Source organism: Ambystoma mexicanum, chromosome 4q, assembly GCF_040938575.1.
Source record: "Ambystoma mexicanum isolate Mex_15411 chromosome 4q, UKY_AmexF1_1, whole genome shotgun sequence".
Lineage (NCBI taxonomy): Eukaryota > Metazoa > Chordata > Amphibia > Caudata > Ambystomatidae > Ambystoma > Ambystoma mexicanum.
In genome coordinates this window covers 971,143,887-971,161,604 of record NC_090928.1, presented here as the reverse complement: position 1 = coordinate 971,161,604, position 17,718 = coordinate 971,143,887, and the positions used below count along the sequence as shown (strand labels likewise).

The following is a 17,718-nucleotide window of genomic DNA, read 5'->3' as shown; positions in this document are numbered from 1 at the left end:
CCTCCCTTACATCCTTCATTCTTGCTGGAATCAGAACAACAAAGCAATAAAACCCAAGAAGGGAGACTGGGGGCATTGCCAGTCGGGTAATGCCCCCGGGGTGTTTGTTCACACAGGCTTGTAACGGTTTCTCAATTCGAGCAAAAGAATAGCAAACAAAATTGCTGCCATGGATCTTCCATGGCTGCTGACAAAGAAAGGGAAGGAACTCCCTGGGGCGCTGTGATCCGAAGCGCAACAGTTAAGTCTTTGTCAGCAGAGTAACAATCCGATTGTCCCTCGCTGGGTACTAATTAACAAGAGGCACTTCGAGGGCAATAGAAGTAATTCTAGCACAGGTATAGGGCACATTTTAACAATGGTAGTTATAAGGAATATGAGATTTAGAAAAATAGCTGTGGCACCAAGTGAAACACGCCCGAGAAACTAACAAAGAAGGGTGAACAAAAGCTATTTTGAAAGGAATGACCAAATCTAGGACTAACGAGTCAACAATAGAGACGAAGACATTGGAAGACTGTCATGCTAGCATGAGATTCCAACCAGGAGAACGATAAAAGACAAAGGGAAAGAAAGGAGGCAGCAACCTTCTTTAAAGCCATAAATTAAATATGGCCATACTGTTGTAATTAATATACAATGAGGTTTGTTAAAATTACTAAAACAAGTCCTTTTTACAGGTAGAAACCCTTACTGGCTCCAAAAAATAAAGAAAACTAAGTGAGCAACAGGACTCAAAACCACACTGTTTCCAGATTTTAAGAAACTGTACAATCATATTGTTAGTATATTTTTACCCCTGATGAATTTCCTGAATACTGTGGATTAAAGGATGTTTGAGGAATGAAACATGTTGGGTGTTGAGATGTATGGCGTAATAGTGGATGAATTTTTGAATGCTGTATAAGGACTATACTGTTCTTACTTGAGAAAGTGGAAGAACAGCCAATTAGATCTATAAAATGAGACTTTAATCTATGAGATAAGAAACAGGTGTTATAGACTGACTATACTATTGATTGCGCTAATGTTTTAAATTGAAAAGTGCAGAGAATCTTGGAAAAAGATGGCAGATTCCCCGTGTAAACAAAATTGACGATTTGTATATGTTATGAATTGTGTAATTTTTTATATAGAGGAAATGAAGAAATATATTTTTTGTATTAAGTAATCAGGCTTATTTTTTTAAAATGCTATGGATTACAAGGCCCATGTAAAGCTTTATACATGTAGCTGAAGCATAACCGGTAAAAAGATGAGCCAATGGGGTTCTATCTAAAAAAGTAAGGGACCCTCTAAACATAGTGCTCGATAGTTACAAGGAAAGTACACAGGCTGAAGTGTAAATGCAGGACACAGATCAGTAGCTGTATGAAACAAGAACACATGCCCAGCACTATAACAGAACCCAAATTAGCAGCCGCGCAGAAAAGTGCTCAAGCATGATAGAGGAGAGAGGTTGGAAGCAAGGAGAAAAGAGGTACCAGGAAGGTGTATGTATCCGAATATAGCCTGAGATTAGAAGAGGTCATGGCCAAGTCTTGTTGCCATTAGACAGCAAAGAAAAGTAGGACTATGTGATGTTCATTATATCTATGGACACTTATTCTAAATGAAGCAGAACTACAATCAGTTTAAAAACTAGTGCGGCTTTTTGAAGAGCCTGCCATGAAAAATAAATCTCCCTTAGGGACTGACAATGTTGAAATACTTCCAGGATCACACCCTTAAGAGGCTGAGCTGGAATTTGAGCTTAGTCTACAATTCCTGCACTTGACATTATTGCTTCCCAGTTCTTGCGTTAAAGAAAGATGCACTTATACGCAAATATGTGACTTTCATGAACTAAAGTTATACCCTGCCATGCAATCCTAAATTGGAATGAAAATAAGTAGCATAATAACGCACAAAACATAATTTTAAAAACAGAAAACCAGTTATGCAAAAGGAGGATTCGAATTTAACTATAATTGATATGAGCCTAACAAATCTCATGCGAGTTTTACTGCTGTATTCGGGAAGCTTCAAATACTTTCAATACACAGACTTGCGGATTGATACGGACGTTGCGGCGAAGAACATTTGAGCAAGTGTTTGTTGTGTCAGATAAGCAAACTAACGTAAACTAGCCAGAGACTTGTGACATTTAAACAGCTCTCTTCTGTCCACAACTCCTTCTCCTTCAAGATACCACATGAAAAAAGAGCAGATGCCATCCCCGCATGGGAGAAGGCAGAACTTGCCACAGAAGACAGCGTGAGCCGGGGCAAATCACTGTATACTTTGCTATCATTCGGTGCCAAAGTTAGGATGTGAACCGCCAGGCTTTTGTTACAAATTCTCGAATTCGTTTTCTCATCGTCTCCACTGGCTAACACTTTATGCTCCTAAATGGGTTGACTTGCAGTTCCTAGAACCCTTGTTTGGAGGACCCAAGCCCTAGACTCGTGTCATACTGATACTATTTGGTGTCTGTAACTAGTGTTATCTGTGCAGGTCCTTTGTTTTGTAGCAAAACTATATACTTTGGCGATGCGGTCACCAAAGTATATGTAGACTAAGTTTACCAACCTCATAAAGAGGATAGGCGCAGTCTGCCTAGACAGAATTTGGTTCCGCGATCAGGTATATGAACACAGATTTCTGCAACGTGCACTTAACACAGCGAGCTATCTTCTGAACCATTTAACATGCCTCTCCCACTTCTATTATTGCACATGATCAAAAGGTGAAACGTCTGCAAGACTTGGGCTACAGATAATGCACAAACTATATGTACAATACAGAATGCATTACAATATTAAATAATCAGATCAGGTTGCACTGGTCAACAACAGCAGTAGACTCAAGCCGTCAGCAGCACAATCTACGATAGCATGACTGGGTGGCCACTGTCTTTTTAAAACTGGCAGCTTTGTGGGGTCCTGGGCACATGCTCCTTTTGCCCTTTAATAAAGGCGTCGAATTCTTGTTGACCACAAAATAACCCCTGCACATAAGTGGATGCCCATCACTTAGCTCATATTTTCGAGAGACACTTGTGTGGGGTTTCTGGACACCCAGACACGCTAACCCGGTCCCCATTGAAACTTTGTCTACCTGCAATATTCTGCCAGGGCACAGAGCACATGGGGAACAAAGCTTTCAATCACCTACCTTTCTTATTGCACCTGGTATCCCAAACCATGATGTTTCCATCTCTGCCACCAGTACAGAACACAGCTGTTGAAAACAATGTCAGAGTTAGTTTTCAGACAAATCAGAAACAGCCTATGGTTATAGTTAATAGTCTGATGTGTACATGTCCTGTTGCTGGAATCCACATGACCGCCCCAGGATGTGGACATCCCAGAAAAGAAACAACCAGAGGGGTCCAGTTACTGCAGATAGAAGCAAAGCTCCCAAAATCCAACTCAACATTGAAGATTAAGAGTGTAGTTCGGACAATGTAAGAAACTAGCGTGTGGATCTCCTTACGGGGACAATTTTCCAGATCAGGTCACTTGCTTACATGGGCAGGGTGGGTGGACAGGAAGAAAAAGTAATCTGGTTGGTGCATGTCAGTCGTCATCAATTGCAAAGCCGAGGGCATTCTCTAACAATTTCTCAACCTGGCATTTGTAGGAATCCAGTACAGTTGCGCAAGCAAAACGATGCATACAATTTGCAAAAATAGGAGAGCAATTGGGGGAACATTCCCACTTTAGGTGGAAAGCATCCCAAGTGAGCAGCATCCTTCACAGGAACGGCACCCTAGTTGGTCCGTTCACGTGCCTGTATTCTGGCAAAATTTTAAGCATAGGATTAGTAGAATAGTATCCACGCCAAGCCAGGCACCGAATAAATAGCTTGCGAATTGGTAAAATGCCATTCATGCCAACATGGAATATGGTAAATGCAATTCTAGACAAATGTTTTGCGCGAAAGTGGGCAAGACAGGGTGCGGCCTTTCTGATAGATGTGCCACACATGGTATGCTCTCCTCCTAAAATTGGAAGCTAGTCAGAGCTCCTCTCCTATTTTTATCAAGTTCACAAGCATTCACATGTTGCCAGTCTCTGAAACCAATCAATGCTCAAATCCACATCCTTTAATCCCAAGCATCTGCTGTCCAGCACCTGCTTAAAGAAAAAGGGGTTCGTATTCCCTGTGGGGAGGCACCTCGCACACAACTGTTGTGCTGTAATCATCACAATGGCTCCTCTGGACACCATGCAGAAAAGTGAAAAAAACGGCACTCTTTGACACTTCTGGTTCAGATGAGCAGAAACCAAGGTCTAGTGACTGCCCATCTACACACTGCATTTCTGCCTGTCTACACACTGCACTTTTTTTTTAAAAAGAGAAAAAAAGATTGTTCTGTGACAGGCACTTTCCACGTGTGAACATGAACCATTAACTTTTCTTCAATGTGGCATTTGCTTGTGCAGAACAAGCAGGGGTGGCGCTGGCGCCAAAGAGCTTAAGCCCGTCCACATTGAGGTGGTTGCTGGCAGACTTCAGCAGTCAGGTGTGACCCTCAGCACAGGAGAGCTCCAGTAATAGCCGGTCAAGTTTCTCACCTGGGCAGGCAATGCGCTTACCATAACAATCATTAGCGTGGCAGCACCAAACCTACAGTGGCAAAGGACAAAAACCTGCCCAGGTGACAAATATACCCCCTGTGATGAAGCCTGGGGCTTAGCTGCTGGGACTCCAGTGATTAGCATCTCTTTCTGCAATTAAATATCCTCTGAACTGGGTTAAGAGGTACAATTAATGGACCAAAGGAAGGCCTACTAGCTGGGAGGGTTCATGGCCAACTGTTTGTCATCAGTCCCCGAGGGCAAGAACATTCCTCATTCAAGCCACGTTTAGGCCTAAGGGGGATCCAGACATTAACGCAAACAGGGGAACCAGGATGTTGCACAGGATACAGACATTAACGCAAACACGGCAGCTGGGATGTTGCACGGCAGCCGTAAACTAAGGATTTGGGACAAACATACTAAAAAGGTTGATCATTATTTTCTAGAAAAAAACTAAATCAGACATTCGAACAAAGAAAAACAAAAAGCAACGTCTCTTTGGTATTCATTCGGGACAACAGAATGGGAGCTCACTCACTTGGGCAAATGTCTCTCCATCCGGCACACACCCCTCCCAAAAGGTGCACATGCCACACAGTTCTAGAAATAATCTTTCGGCTCTGACACAAAGGGACACTTCTGCTAAGGCGACAGGAACCTATAGTTCCCAAAGAACAGACCTCGTTTTTAGGGAATTGCACAGATATTTTCCATAAAAAAATGATTTCTCATTAGCGGAGGACATTTTCAAAGCTCATTGCTTTAAAGTGCTCAAAGCGCAGAACAGATTTTTTCATGTAACGAATCGGAACATGTCAAGTGCTACCATATTGGTTTGCTGAAATGACATCTTAAAAAAATAATTACTATTATATATCTCACACATATACACATCTTTCTTAGTAAAATTGATATTTAAAAAGAAATGTTCAAATAGTGTTAAAGTTCTTTTTTCAATAGGCAGCCCTATAAATAAGCAGCATACCAGCCCCTTGCACTCCACAAAAACAGGCACATACTCCCCTCAAATCAAAAACAAAGCACACGCTTCCACCCACACACTTCCACCAACGTGTTCGCACCAGGGGTGCCAGAAGGGCAGTGCCACATGAAGGAGCTTCAATACAAGGACTGCCTCATTTTAAGGATGAGCTTTGAGGTGAAAATGCATTTGCAAATTACTTGGGGATCAAAGAGGATCGGTTTCGGAGTTTACATATATTTTACGGTTTTAAAAATAACCACCACTGGAGATAAAAACTAAAAACACTTCACTCACTAAACAAAAAAAATATACCGACTTCACAATTCCCAACTCATAGCACTTGCCTTGTTCAAATTTCGAGAAGGCCACAGATTTGAGACTGCACTGGTGCCCTTTGCAAGAGCCGATCAGCTCCCCGGCTCTCACATCCCACAGCTTTGCCGTCTGGTCTCCAGAGGCCGTCACCTTTCAGAAGAGAAGAAGGATGAGGGTGAAGAGGATATCCAAGATTGCGCCCAATACATCAACGCTCTCACAGACGTCCGACAACTTACCAGCTTGTGCTCCCCGGGGACCCAGGCGATATCAAAGACTGCGTTCGAGTGCGCCTTCCACTCTGAAATTCAGAACAAAACAGAAACGCGGGAAAATGTTGACTCCATTCAAGCGAAAAGTGCTCTCCGCGTTTACTTGAGAAAAACAAACGGCTGCCTTGGCCATGCCCTGCTGTGGCTCAATAGGGGGGGGGGAGGAAATTACTACAGTGACAGCGATTACTGGTGCCAGAGAAAAGATACACCCCGATTGGCTGGGGTTGGACACGTTTTTTTAAATAATAAAACTGGCCAACCCCGTTGGTAAATGTATTGGGGCAGCTCTACGCTTCACCTGGAAAGAAATCACTCCTCCACCTCTCCTAGTTACACAGTTGCTGAAAGGGCTCACCTTGCGTAATGAGAACAGAGTAATTTATGAGCACTGGCTCCAAGGCTGAAGGAATGAGGATCCTGCTTCCCTTTCTGGAAAGAAGTTTGAGAACACTTCCCCCAATGGTGAGATTAGATGGCTACTCTCTCACGTGCAACATAGTCCTGGGCGCATTGCCTGCACCTGCCTATACCCAGAGTATTCTTTATCTAACAACTGCATAGCAACAAGTGGGGCCTGAAGCTAATGTAGTTGGGCCCACCAAAGTGACATGAACATCTGTAAATGCCCACAGCGCTGCTGAGGGGGTATTTACAGATATTGAGTGCATCTTTCCCACTCAAGCCCTACCCGGTCTACACCTCTGTGCATACCCCTCCCGCATGTGCCCCAGACGGTGGCTCGTGGTGACAAGTACGTGTGGCTCTTAAGTACAATAAAGAGATTTTTGAAAAAACTGCTTCTTGAACTGGAGAGTCAGCAAAAATACTGCAACGTGAAGCTTTTTGGTGTTGCATTTCAGGTACTGCACTTCGGCTCCAGTTGGAGAGGCGGGGGGTGGGGGGGGGGGTGGTGGAGGAAGGTAACAGTGTCAGCAGCAATCATACAACTGCATTACATCGTCACGAAGGGGGTGCCTCATTGAAAATGGTCATTGTCCCTACCAAACGCAACACCTAGCCGGCTTGCCTACACCTGAAGAGGAACTCTCCGCCTAAGTATACAGTTGAGCCGCCTCACTGGCAAGTTTTAAGGCTTTGAATACCTCTGGTAATACCTTGACCATGTGCGAAAAGTGCTCTCTATTGGGAGCATTTTAAATGAAATCCCAAAATGGCTCTACAAAGAGTCTGGTGAATGTAAGAAGTCTGACACATGCTCACCCTGACCCTAGCAGAAAGAGAATCCCACCCAGCACGCAGAAAGGTCTTTTGGCTGATGCCTGCCCGGCAAAGAAGCACTTCTCTTTACCTCTAAAAATCTGTGTGTTGGACTCGGTCTTGTATAGACTGACCAAACCTTCTTCATTTGCCACCGCAAGAACATGGTGCATCTCAGGCGCTGCAAAACAAAAAATACAGAATGTTATATTCAAACAGTTTCAACTGAAACAAAGCCACCATTGTCCGCCCCCCTTAAATCTTAGCCAAAAAAAAAAAAAATTATACATATAGGATAAAACATTTTTTTTAAAAGCGTAACAAAATAGAGCCCAGATGTGCACTTCCAGCATGCACCTTTTTGCAGCTGGGCCATTGGATTATAATTAAGGCTTCCAGTCTTATGGTATTTATTTTTCTGCCATTTCAGACTATTTATCCATATTTATTTTCTGGGCCTTTTTTCTGTATTTATCCACATTTGTCATAAAAACTCGCAACCAGTATTTTTCTGCATTGATTCTAATTTAAAAAAAAAAAGCATTTATTGGCGCGCCCACATGCAGCCGCCATATTGGAAAGAAACGCTACCTCGATTATTTCCATTACAAAAGGTTGCTCCAGTGACTGCTGCTGCCTCAAGATATAGGCAGTCAGCAATTTGAAGAACTGTAATGCTGTTTTTAATACAAGCTTTACCCTCTCCATGCTGCCATCAGCAATGTGATTGGCCTGTGATGTAGGAGTGACATCATAGAGAACCAGATAGAAAGACCCGTTTTTCCGTTTTTTTTTCTCCATTATTATAAATATAGACAGAACGCAAATTGATTTCAGTCTGTATTTATGTGTAAAATCAGGAAAAACGCAAACTGGAGGCCTCAATTATAATTGAGTCTAGTACTGTTAAATTTGGTTTGTTTAGCCAGGCTTTTTGGCTTCAAACATGGGTTTAGGGCGGTGCAAAAGTGAAAAAGGGCCGTGCTCTCTGAACGTTGCAGCACTGTCACTGCAGTTTAAACCAAGCCAACGCTTGCCAACAGCAAGTCCTGCACTGAACAGTTGCACAGTGCCAACCCAACAGAGTACTGTACCAAGAGACAAAACAGTAGGTTGCAACACTGTGGCAGTCCAGGTCCGCCACTTGAATGGTTACGACAATCTGAAACCTCTCCCTCCGCAGTGTTGCATGTGGCCCAACCTTCAGTTTACTGACCCCAAAATGGGCCCGCTGAGCGAGTGCCAGTAGTGGGCAATAAACACCCAGGCTCACTTTGTGACTTCACACCCACTGCTCACTCCTTCTCCGGGGCTGGCGTATATTTTTTCTGTATGGCGAATGCTGCCATACCGCGAGTCTGCATGCTAGACCCTGGCGTCTAATAGAACACGGATCTACAGTGCTGGACACAATCCCATCATAATAGACGTACTTGTTGTTAAGGGACCGGCCGGCCTGCTTCTGCTAGAGGAGTTATAGGAGGAAACAGTCTGCATTGGGATGACATTTTTGCGCCCGCCATTACCTCAATCTAGCTCTCCTGCGGGACCCATAGCGCCACGAGACCACGCGAAGGGCAGTACAGGGCGGTATAAAACCAAAATACCATATTATTCCATCTGCTTTCCCGCTCCATTTCATTTGGGATCTCTCGTCACGAAATCCCATTATCTCCCCTTTCAAAAAAAGAAAATCTTGAGATGTCTCAGCAAGTCAAAAAAATGATGCTGTAGTAAGATGACCGAGCACTGAGCACATCATGGAAACAACTCCATCTCGGTAAAAATTGCAGGCCTAGGAAAGCAAACAGGAAACCATTCATTGTTGGAAGTGGCTCAAATAGAAGATTATCTCCGAAAGAAGATCAAACATCTGAGGCCTAAAGAGCAGCAGGTGGGACTAGCACTGTGGCATGCCTGTGAGCATTCCAAAAATGCAGAGGAGTGTGTGGTTACAGCGACTGAAATATCCAAACTATATGCGACTCCTCCAGGGAGGTGCTCAAGACTGAACAGGCATAAACGCAACTCCTCCAGTCAGCCTTGCGCTCCTCAAGAACTAGGCACAGATCTGCACAGCTAGGAGAGGACCCTTCCCTAGGCCGGAAGCCTACACCCCACTGGACTGAGGCATCACATGGCACTTGGTGTCTCCAAGTAGGCATTCATGGGCCCTGCAGAGATTTAAATATTTCTGCAGAGAAGCAAAGGCTGGAATCTGAATCCCCCTCCACCGGGTAGGGGGAAATAGGCTGCTTAGAATTCAGACTCTGTTGTTTTTAAAAAGGCAGAAAATGTCTCCAGTTCCTGTCAGTATATAGCTCGAAAAACGGGAAAGCAGGCTTTTCGGAGCTAAAGTGCATGCAAAGGGTACATGGATTAGAATGCTTTAAAGAAAAATCGTCTAACAGGCTGCAGAAACCTATTACGGTCTACGACCATCCGTTTAAAAATAAAAAAAATAAAGCCAATGGGCCTCATTACGAGCATGGCGGTCCGGGAACTACGGTACCATTAAGCTTGCCGGTACCGTAGTTCCCGGACTGCCATACTATCAGCTCTACTCGCGGGTGCCGTCTCAGCTGCTAGGGTTTTCCTAACGGCACCCGCGAACAGAGCACGTTGGATGCAGCAGCACAACTCTGAATGTGCCGGTGCATCCGAGGTCCCCATCCCTATTCAGCCCTATGGGGCTGAACGGGGATCGGGAGGCCCTTGAATCCGGCACCACCAAATGGGCAATTACCGGGACCGTCGAGCTCGGCATGACCCGGTTCTTGCCCATTCGCGGGTGCCGGAAAAAACAGCACGGCTACCGCCAGAGTTGTAATGAGGCCCAATGAATGTTTATGTGGGAAAAATTGAGCTTCGTGTGATATGGAAGTTTGGTTTGCGTGCAGTATGCAGCCTTTTTTTCCTGCAAATCTGCGTTTGGTGCGGCGGTGCACTGAAGGAGAAAACAATGATTCATTTTATCTATCGCAGTCCAGCTCCAAAAGAGCCACATACTGCCAACATGTTATACATACATGATGTCTGAAAGTGTAGCAATTAGTAGTAGGTGTGAATGATTCATTTGAAGGGGCCCAGTTATGTGTGTGTACAATTTGTTTTAAAAAATACAAAGCAGTTGCATTAAAGGGGGGGAAAAATAAGCACTTGAAGTGATCTGCAGTAGGCATGACAATCTCTCATTTGGATGAATATCGAAAAAAATACTACATCTTTTACAGAGACAAATTATGGAAAAAGGACAAGAAAATATACATATGCATAAATACAGAGGTAAATTGTAGAAAAAAATGTAAATACCGTAAAACCAGGAGCCTTACTTATATGGTAATACGTGTTGCAATATTACCTTCTGCCTAGCTGATGGGGATGCCAATAGACACCAGATTTCAGCGTTCAAACCAGAAAACAAAATCACTTGTGTTTTGTAGACACGTTAAATCAGTAACCTTGAAATGCCGTCCCAACCTTTATGATGTACGATTTGCAAGGTAAAAAAAATAAACACTAACAAAAATATACTAATTGACACCGCCTTATTGCTTTGCAATGGCGAAAAAGTATAAAGAATATCTAAAAATAAAACCAGAGTCATTGTTGGTTCTAGTGTGGATCAAAAACAACAAGTAGGCTCTGATGACCAATTATCCACCTACAAAACCGATGAAATTGAACTAATTTTAAGCTTGGTTTAGCCAGCAATACTTCAGTCCTTTAGCTGCAGAGCCCAAACATGTATTCAAGGACCTGGTACGCATCTAGGATACCATGTGGCGATATTTTTACTGTGTCCCAGACTAAAACCCAGGATAGAACATCCGGGTATACCAAGGAGTGTAATCCAGATACGGTTTTGAGCAGATGGAAAAATTATCCCAACCCACGAGGTGCTAGATACAGTCAAACCAGTACAAGAGGACGAGTAGCGTGGGGACATATTTCTATCCCCCACCATCAGATTGACTTGCGCTACATGGAAAGCCACGGGAGAAATAAGGTCACGTGAAAAAACCTTGGTTTTAGAAGAGTGGAGCACCACTCAATGACTAATAGCAGGTAGTTAGTGAGACAGAAGGAAAGCTCAGCACTGAAAGAGGGGAACTAGAAGATCTGAGCAGAGCATTGAAGAGAGATGGAAGTTTTTATTCAACTATCAAGGTTGGATCAAACCCGGTTGCATATGGTCACCCTTGTGTAAAGAAGCAGCAGGCTGGAAAAACGCCAGCGGCTGAAATTCACACAAAACCTTTCCAACTAGAACTTTCATTTGGTAAAGATTTGATTCTTACCGACAGATCATATGAAAATCCAAAGATGGGTGTAAGACCACCCGAACAATGACCAAGTGTGTCAAACTCGACAGAGATCAAGGAGAAGGATCGAGGACAGATGGCAGTGGTGAACCAGAGTGAGTTCCACGACTGCGGTCTTCATGAAGTGTGCATTGAGTTAGTTGGCTTCCAAGTAGTCAGTAATGTGGCTGCAGGGGAGAGAAGAAGAGGGAGAGTGAGAGGGAGAGAGAGACACACACACACTCTGGTTGATAGATGGTGGGGTTTTCTTTTCAAAATGGGTGTGACCATGCCCTCCTTCGAAAAGGCTGGGAAGAAACGGGGGAAAGTGAAAGGTTGAAAAGAGGCGAGTTATGGGTGCCAGCTTATCTATTTGGTGCAAAGGGATCAGCAGTGGCACAGGAGGGGATGGCGGAAAAAAAGGCAATTGGTAGAAGTCAGCATCCAAGGATGAGGTGTGATAGAGCAAAGGAAGGAGGAGACAGGAGAGAGTAAACGGCATGATGGGTTTCTTGTATCACACAGATTGTGGCATAGAAGTAACTGTCAAAATCAACTAATTGAGGAAGAAAACGAGCAGAATTGGGGTCGGTCGGGGTTCATGGATCACACTGGCCAGGAAAGCCTAGTCTAATAGTTGCTCTTTGCTAAAGCAGAATCAAGCACAAGAAGAAATTCCTTGTTGGAAGCAAGGAGAGGCAGGGTGAGCTTTGTGCCATAAGAAAGGTTTCCATCAGCCGAGTGCTGAGCTCCAGAAACACCAATTCAGTGAAGTCGGTAAAATGCAGAGAGAGAGAGTCTGCATGTGGGTGAAGCCCAGAGGTGGCCTTGGGGGGCGGGCCGGGCGCCAGCTCGGGAGAGTATTTCAAGGGCTTCCCCCCAGCTGGCGTAGTGGGAGAAGGCGCGCCAGGCAAGCTTTTTCTGTTAAATGCGCCCCTCCGCCGCGGGCGAACGGTGCCATTAGGCCCCCCACCACGCCAGCTCGGGGGAGTCTTTCAAGGGCTCCCCCGAGCTGGTGTAGTGGCAGAAGGCGTGGCAGGTGCCTCATTGTCATTAAATGCACCCGCGGCAGCAGTCTCATTTAATGACAATATGGTGCTGACGCGGCCTATCCATATCATTGCCTCCTTGCTGGAGCGAGGAGGTTAAAACATTTAAAAAAAATTTAGTGGCCCTTCCTGGCCCCTCCCCCTTACCGCCCTGCCCCCCGTTAACCAGGGGCGCTTGGGGGCGAGCCAATTCGCCCAGGTCGCTGCTGCCCTTAAGGCCGGCCCTGGTGAAGCCACAAATAACTTTACATTTCGCTTAGTGATATTATTTGGCGGCGTGAAGGAGAATGGGGGCGAGTTTAATGTAGCCGAGTGGTCAGAGGGCGAGGAGCAGATAACGAGAGATGGAGCTGCCTTCATAGTTCTGCCACCAGCATCCAGGGAAGAGAACGCACGGCACAGACTGCTCAGGACCAGTGAAGAACCCAGATTGGGAACATCATAGTGAGCTCCAAGGGTGGTGTCGAATGAGTGACTAAAGTCACACTTTGAATTTTACTCCGTATGCGGTTATAAAGTAATCGTGCAAGCTCATAAAATAAAAAATGGTAATAAAAGAAAAAAAAGGTCTGAAGAAACGAAAGCAAACATTCTATTCTATGTCAAGACCGGAGGCTCGGATTATGCTTTCTCTACAACTTTACTGTTCAGCAGCAAAGAAAACAGTACCAAAGAACATGAATACAAATCTAATAAAAACTACAATAACCATGTTTTTCTGAGAATTTGTAGTTCATTTCGATTGGTCCTCAACTGACCATGTGATAGTTCCATAAACCAATAAACAAGTCCTCAATGCAACAAAACTCCTGTCCTCTTTCCCTTCCTCCTCTTTCTTTGCTGCTCGGCAGCGAGTCAAGTACTTTTTTCCTCATTATAATGTTGCGAGTGTTGGTGTGCACGGATTGATATTACTTTTCACTTAAAGTGTAACGAGCGTGTTATAGTGTCGGAGGCAGAACATTCCGCAACGTGTAGGCGGCTCTAGGGAGTTGCGGCCGCGACGGGGCTGGTGCACCGGCGGCCGCAGCTCCTCCGATCCGTCAAAGAGGGCACTACAGAACGGAAGGGAGAGTGCGACGGGACCGCGTAGTTCCGGCGCTCTCTCCTTCGTTTCTATATTTCAGAATATATGCGTTTGTGAGAGTCACGGGTGAAAAGCCTCGGAAAGAAAGAACGTTTATTTCTCGATACGACCTATCAACAGCACGCATCACACGAGCGTAGCGTCCTGTTTTACAGGCTCAACAGCGCCCCTGCAGGCAAGCACTTGATACCGCACCTGATACGGGCACAGACCCAGGTAAAACCTGTGAGTTTAATATTATCTTATATCTAAGATATAAACAGAACCAGGGAAGATTTATAATCTTGCAATTTAATACACAATCTGACCCTCTGTACTGAGAGGACCCTGGTGTGTGTGTGTGTGTGTATATATATATATATATATATATATATATATATATATATATATATATATATATATATATATATATATATATAAAAAATATTCATACCAAATATACCACTCCCCAGGGCCTGAGAATCATGAGTTCCTCCAGTGATGAGGGGGGAAGGCTGGGGTCAGCCAAAAGAGGAACCAATCGGATATGACTGATGTCTTCCAGAAAGCCCTGGGGGCTTCACTGGGACATAATCCTCAGCAAATAGCGCTGATGGAGGACTGGCTCCGATTCTCTCAGGGCATGGAGGAGGTCAAGTGCCTTAAGGCACGCATGAAATCAAAAGGGGGCAGTAAATCAGCCCGTAGGGCAGAAGAAGCCCACACCCCCCCGGGCTCCCCACCGAAGAAGAAAAGTGGTAAAAGGAAGAGAAAGGGTAAAACGGTGCTTATCAGGGGACGAGAGTGATCCTCCGATTCCTCGGATGAGGGTGAGAATGATTGGGAGGAGGAATACCCCGAGGAAGAGGAAGTGTTATCAATATCCTCATCAGGGGATGAGAGCCATGAAGCGTTAAAGAAAAGGAAGAAGGAGGAGGAGGAGGAGGAGGAGGAGGAGGATGATGTTGCCGATGAGGGGAATTTTGATCCGGAAGCACTGATCCATCCCAGATCATCAGAATGGGAACCCCCCCCCCCCAGAAGAATTTCGGCATACTTAAAGAAACGCCTGAGGGCGCCATTAGCCAAAGAGGCTAGAAGCAAGATGAGGGCGGAATGCCCCAGACCACTCCTCCCCGAAGGGGCGGCAGACACTCCGGTAATAGATGATAAAATGATAACTTTTATGAGCAAGTTTACTAAAGATGTGAGGAAGGGCCTTGATAGATCCTGGCGATCGTGTCAGGACAAGATGCTTGATATGACGGGACCCCTCACAAAGATTCTCCAGATGGGAGAAGAAGCGAAGGGAAAAGGGGAGCCGATAGACCCGGCAATCCTTATCGGATGGGCCCAAAGGGCGATATGCATGTTAGGGAATGCTAATCATGCTATAACCACAGAAAGGAGGAGATCTTTACTAGTAAAGATTGACCCTAAATTGAGCGAGTTAGCCTCCTCAGAATCCGCCACATCGGCGAAGGGAAAGTTGTTTACGGACTCCTTTATCAAGGAGCTCACCAAATTTGTAAATTCCTATGCAGCTTTGGATAAGGCTCAAGCCTCTCTTAATAGAGTTTTCGGAAGGCAGATTTTTGGATGGGCCAGCAGAGGAAGGGGTCGTTCGGCTGGCCGGTTCCAATACAATCGATCCTACCAAGACAGAGCGCAATGGAGAGATTATGAGGAGCGCAAACAAACACCTTTCTTCCCATCGAGAGGAAGAGGAAGAAACTGGCGAGGGGAACGTCAGCAAAACAACCCAAGTGAGAATACCAATCCCACATCTAAATATCATAGAAGTAGGTGGGAGAACTGCTCAGTTTTTAAAGAATTGGTTAAACATATCGGGGGATTCCTGGGTGATTCAGACCGCTCAAGGCTTCTATATAGATTTTCTAGATACACCTCAGCAGGAGAAACCACCAAGAGGGATAGTATTGAACAGGGAAGACAAGATCTTACTGGAAAGAGTTGAGGTCTGGAAAGCAAAAGAGCTATACGCCCTGCATCAGATCAGTCAGGAGGTTACATAAGCAATATGTTCCTAGTAAAAGGGAAACACAAGACAAGACCAATAATCAATCTAAGAGGTCTAAACGGTTACGTAATGTACAGACACCTCAAAATGGAAGGGATACACCTACTAAGAGATATTCTAATTCAAGGAGACTGGCTAGCCAGGATAGATTTGAAAGATGCATACCTGACTATCCCTATAGCAGAGGAACACTGCAGATTTCTGAGATTCATCTGGGGGGGGAAGCGACATGGGAGTTTCGATGCCTACCCTTCGGCCTAGCATCGGCACTATGGTGTTTCACCAAGATTATGAAGCCAGTTGTATCACACCTCAGGGCTCAAGGGATAAGACTCATAACATATCTAGACGATATATGTCTGATGTGCCAGGAGACATTGGTAGAACAAGTACAGTTAACAATAGACTTATTAGAAAGCCTGTGCTTTATTATAAATTGGGAGAAATCCAGCTTAGTACCAATTCAGGCAATGGAATTCCTAGGCTTCATAGTGGACTCAAATCAGGGAACCCTCAGCCTACCCATTCACAAGGTGAACGAGATCAAGAAACAGCTGAGACACACACTAGCGAAGGGAGAAATCTCGCTGAGGGATATTGCGAGATTAGTAGGGCGCCTAGCGGCATCAATACAAGTGATTTTTCCAGGGCCGCTTCATTACAGAGCACTCCAGAGGTTGAAGATTTATCACCTCAGGAAGGGCGCATCATACGAATCAAAGGTGAATATTTCCCAAGAAGTGAGGGAAGAGTTGAAATGGTGGCTCATTCATATGGATGCATGGAACGGGAGAGACATTTGGTTCATCCCCGGACCTGATCATCGAATCCGACGCCAGCAGATGGGGCTGGGGAGCCCGTTGCGGAAACCTGTCGACAGGGGGCAGGTGGTCGGATCAAGAGACGAGTCTCCACATCAACTGCCTGGAATTACTGGCAGGGTCTTTTGCAGTGAAATGCTGGACCCACGAGAAGGTTCAATGTTGCGTTCTGCTGAAAATGGACAATGTCTCAGCAGTCAGATATATCAACAGACTGGGAGGGACAAGATCCAGAATTCTAGCAGAACTGGCAAAGGAATTCTGGGAACTTTGAGTTTCAGTGAGGGCAGAGTACCTGCCGGGCCAACAGAACGAAGTGGCCGACTGGAACTCCAGATACCTCAGAGACGCCAGCGATTGGAAGCTGGACGAAGGGGTGTTCCAGGAACTAATGTCTCGGTGGGGTCCATGCCAGATCGACCTATTTGCATCGAGATTGAACAGGCAATTACCCCGGTTCTTCAGCTGCAGACCGGACCCGGAAGCAGAAGCGACGGATGCTTTTCTGCAATCTTGGGGCCATCAGAAGAACTACGCGTTTCCTCCGTTCTCCATGATAACGAGGACGCTTGCTCAGGTGAGACGTCAGAGTGCATCCCTAATCCTAGTCACACCGGATTGGAGAGGACAGGTGTGGTTTCCCAGTCTACTGGAATTGTCTTACCAGAACCCACTGGCTTTACCCACCAGGGAATTAATCATTCGAGATCCCAGAGGCCTCAGTCACCCTTTGGTGAAGTCAGGAGGACTCAATCTCTTAGCGTGGGCGATTTCAGGGGATCTTGGATTAGGCCAGGACTATCGGACGAAGCTGAGAACATCATTAACGAATCCTGGGCCCCAGGGACACATAAGGCTTATAGATCAGCATGGGTTAGATGGAGTAGCTGGTGTTTGGAGAGGAACATACATCCCGATAGAAATGATGTAGTTCATGTAGCAAATTTTTTAGCGCAGATGGCAGTGCAAGGTAAGGCATATAGGACCATTTACACGGCCAGGTCTGCAATATCGGCAGGGCATCCTAGAGTTGATGGCTTAGCGATTGGGGAACACCCATTAATTTGTAGACTACT

General features: G+C 45.2%; 1 protein-coding gene across 1 annotated transcript in view; it reads right to left on the bottom strand.

The window, feature by feature from the left end:
- Window positions 1–17,718, bottom strand: part of DTL (denticleless E3 ubiquitin protein ligase homolog) — a 135,423-nt gene that overhangs the window by 86,354 nt on the left and 31,351 nt on the right. Inside the window, exons 3-6 of the mRNA XM_069608528.1 lie at window positions 7,453–7,542; window positions 6,108–6,169; window positions 5,898–6,018; window positions 3,157–3,222 (exon numbers count right to left, since the gene is read on the bottom strand). Of these exons, the coding sequence (XP_069464629.1) occupies window positions 3,157–3,222; window positions 5,898–6,018; window positions 6,108–6,169; window positions 7,453–7,542 (339 nt within the window). The remainder of the gene's footprint in view (window positions 1–3,156; window positions 3,223–5,897; window positions 6,019–6,107; window positions 6,170–7,452; window positions 7,543–17,718) is intronic.